At 49.5% G+C, this 3823-nt stretch overlaps 1 protein-coding gene across 1 annotated transcript; it reads right to left on the bottom strand.

Moving 5' to 3' along the window:
• Positions 1–399: 399 nt before the first annotated feature.
• Positions 400–2755, bottom strand: LOC119770808. The gene is made up of 2 exons (XM_038266321.1): positions 2003–2755; positions 400–1943 (listed from the first exon to the last, which is right to left on the bottom strand). Exons 1-2 carry the CDS (start codon positions 2662–2664, stop codon positions 1148–1150), a joined length of 1458 nt encoding a protein of 485 aa, XP_038122249.1. The 5' UTR covers positions 2665–2755; the 3' UTR covers positions 400–1147.
• Between the last annotated feature and the right edge of the window lie 1068 nt (positions 2756–3823).

Below are 3823 nucleotides of genomic sequence, written 5' to 3'. Positions count from 1 at the left end.
TCCACTTAAGTAAACCTTGTCTCAGCGTGGATACCGGTACCTAAGCTCATCGGCGTACACCAGTCCGCGTACACCAGTCCACGTACACCAGTCCGCGTATATGGGGTGTACGCGGGTTTGCGCACACGATGTTCCCAGTCCTAGGACGGTACATTCCTTCGAAGTGTACGGATGCGCACCCGAGGTTGCCTACCATGTCAACCTTTTTCATATGCCAGACTTAGGCAAATTTTGCCAATTTAGGTGAACTTTTTTCCCATGTAGGCGAAACTCGCCTCCAAGTAATCCTATTTGGCCTCCACTTAAGTAAACCTTGTCTCAGCGTGGATACCGGTACCTAAGCTCATCGGCGTACACCAGTCCGCGTACACCAGTCCACGTACACCAGTCCGCGTATATGGGGTGTACGCGGGTTTGCGCACACGATGTTCCCAGTCCTAGGACGGTACATTCCTTCGAAGTGTACGGATGCGCACCCGAGGTTGCCTACCATGTCAACCTTTTTCATATGCCAGACTTAGGCAAATTTTGCCAATTTAGGTGAACTTTTTTCCCATGTAGGCGAAACTCGCCTCCAAGTAATCCTATTTGGCCTCCACTTAAGTAAACCTTGTCTCAGCGTGGATACCGGTACCTAAGCTCATCGGCGTACACCAGTCCGTGTACACCAGTCAACTCGCCTCCAAGTAATCCTATTTGGCCTCCACTTTACCATATAGGCAGACCTTGCCTCCGTATAGGCAAACTATACCTCCTTATAGGCAAGTTTCACCTCCAAGTAGGCGAACTTCGCCTCAAACTAACCCAACCCAGACAACTGTGGGTACTCATCTCACTTCAGCTCAGTGGTGCCATCACAGGAATGAAAACTTTCCCATTTCCGGGACTTAGACGAATTTTGAAACTTTTGTGCATTTCATGGGTTGCATACATTTAGGGGCAACATTGTATAAAGAGTATAAACCGGATGTTTGTAGAGACCAGTAAATAGGCAACTACAAACACCCGGTTATAACACTCCCCCTGGCTATTCAACCACCTTAGTGGTTGCATAGTCAGAGTGTCATCATGGATAGTAAAGAACACTCCAAGAGTACGGAGATGATATAATATGTATTACTTATGAACCTAATCAACCTAGCTTGCCCTAGTTAGGCATGGGCTGTTTGTAACGTATCATACGAGCTTTTTCCTGAACCTTAGACGCAGTAAGCATCCACACTACACTACTCTTCTTAACGTGAAACACCTTCCCGTGGTCATCTCGTATCAGGTAGATGTGCTTATCGGACGTGCTGTTAGGCAGCGCGATCTGGCCCGAAAAGTTTGAAAACAGATGCTTAGCTTCATACACCTCCTGACCGGGTTCATGGTCTTCATGGTCCTCCGTGTCAGACTCACTATCGGAAACGATCAAGTCTTCCCAGTTCCGGTCCCCGAGGGCATGTACACTAAACTCGAAAGATTGTTCAGCCTGCAAGAGGCCAAGCTTGCCCAAGACCTCAGATGCCCTCCCCTCAGCACTGGTTAGTGCGGCTTTTATTTCAGCATCCGTCGGCAGTGTCGGTAGCACGAACACGTTGGTCGGACCCGTGTGACCAGGGAATCGAAACTTAATACGGTTACGGTGCTGAATTTGATGCAGCATGTGAGCTCGCCGCAGCTTTTCGCCGATTTCCTTGAAAGTGAGGTTCGTCTGGGTATGGTTCATTGTCGTCATCGATCGAAGATTCCGGAATGTCGCCTCGACGTCCTGACTGCCGAAACACCTCACTAAGAATTCCTCGGGTCGGCCACGATCGCGGCAGTCTCTTGCTGCCAGCACAAGGCTGTGAGCATTTATCTCAAGACAAGCGTACGTGTTTGCTGTCACACATTGGAAGCTGCTTGTTCTATTCTTCAATGTCCAGTTCCTCCACGCCCGCATGAAAAACAACGCCTCCCTGTGGAAATAAACGGTGTTTAATTTAAACCCAACAATTGTGCCATAGATTAACTGTACCAGAGCATTGAGATGGCTTCAATCGGCGCCAACGATACATCAGTATATGCTCGGTATATAGCGCTCATGTAGCGGAGCAGCACTACCGTGCCCTCGCTACCAGGCACATGTTCCTCCAACAGGTTGATAACGGCTTCCTCCATTACTTTTTCCGTAGGTCGAAAGCTCATGAGGTCGGTCGGGTGAAGATCACCGTACGTGAGACCGTGTTTGTCCTTCGAAACCTTATCCAACAGGGCATCGAGGTGGGTAACGCTAGCCACCGATGTACCAATCATTAACGCTCGTTTGCGATTGAACAACTTGCGCGCTAGTTTGTTCACTGTGTGCGTTATATCTTGGTACAGATAGGTGCGCTGAACAAGTTTCCAAAGAAATCTAACACCTAGCTCATCACACGGTACATCTGCCAATTGCATGATGCTGAGCATTGCCTTCAGGAGAGTTGGGTCCCCATCTGAAGCTATACCAAAAACGGTGATGCCATGCTTCTTCAGCAAGTCGATGGTGTGAAGCCAACGCTTGAGTACATCTGCATACGTAAAGCTGTTGTCCGTACCCATGTAGAACAGCACGTACGGGGCCGCATTTGGATCTAGAGGTACTGCTAGTTGAACGTATGCAGTGCTTGCCAGTCGGCAATTTTTCAACTTGTCAGCCATATCCTGCGCATTGCTGGCGTCAAAGTAGTTTCGTTTGGGAAGTCCCGTGTGGTCAAGCGGAGCTACTAGTCCAGTCAAAGTGTTTGTTCGCTCGTCGTACTGGGCACGCGGGGTAACCTCGTCCCATCCTCCGCAAGCATCACCGTCAGCGGATAGCCGTTCTCGGTCAGGTAACGCTTCAGACCCGCCGCGTCGATCACCCCTGAAAAATAGGAAGTTAATGAAGGTTTAAGATTAAACCAAACATTCTTACCATCTTTAATGTCCGTTGTATGTTTGTCCATGTGCCTTAGAAGGGTAGCTCGGCTTATGCCGGGAACATTCCCAACCATGAACTCATGATACTTCTTCCCAGCCATTATGTATCGATACAACGACATGTCCTTTTCTTCATCGGTGTAGTGTAACTTGCATGCACTCTTAAATGCGATGGTCTCATAGAGCTTAATCAGGTTATAAGCCTTGGAAGTTGCCACAGGACATTCGGCTGCACTGTCCCGTGGTTCTAGTTTCCCGACGTTTTGTTGTCACTCCTCAGAAAACGCCCACCCCGCAAGTGATGATGGTGACGGCTGCTACCTTCGCCGGCGTATTGATACTGATTGATCAAGTCTGCCACCGACTTTCTGCTCGGTTGACATACACCGCTACCAGCAGCTCCATCACCGCCAGCGCTAACAGGAGCTGTACCATCGTTACCGCTTTCCGCAGGTCCACCATCGCCACTGCTAACAACAGTTTCACCATCGACAATAGCAGCTTCACTACTGTCACCATCATTTGCAGCTTCCTCATTGCTACCGCTTCTCGAAGCTCCACCACTGCCATCGCCAACAACTGCTTCGTCAACGCTATCGTTTCTCGAAGCTACACTACTGCCACCGCCAACATCAGCTTCCTCAACGCTTCCACTGCCACCACCAACAGCGCGATCCCCGTGAGCGCCATCTCCATCGCTATCCGTGTCCTCTTCTGAACTTGCCAGTTCTTCTTCTCTTCTACGGACCACTCCCCGTAAATGTGTACGAACATGCTGGTAATAATTATTCGTAACCCAATTGCCACCAGAACGCTTGCACATGGGACGTGTTTTCTTGCATACTGCGCACGTAACACGTACTGTCGCTTGGTCCCCGGTGTTTGAAATGGTAAGCACTGG

Source organism: Culex quinquefasciatus, chromosome 3 (assembly GCF_015732765.1).
Source record: "Culex quinquefasciatus strain JHB chromosome 3, VPISU_Cqui_1.0_pri_paternal, whole genome shotgun sequence".
Classification (NCBI taxonomy): Eukaryota; Metazoa; Arthropoda; class Insecta; order Diptera; family Culicidae; genus Culex; species Culex quinquefasciatus.
This window is presented reverse-complemented; position numbering and strand designations above follow the sequence as displayed.

Excerpts from the sequence above, each read along its gene's own strand:
- LOC119770808 (XM_038266321.1), bottom strand. The coding sequence starts at position 2,664 with ATGGCTGACAAGTTGAAAAATTGCCGACTGGCAAGCACTGCATACGTT. Across the intron at positions 1,944-2,002 it reads GAAGCCATCTCAATGCTCTG|GGAGGCGTTGTTTTTCATGC; the intron begins GTACAGTTAATC and ends TTATTTCCACAG.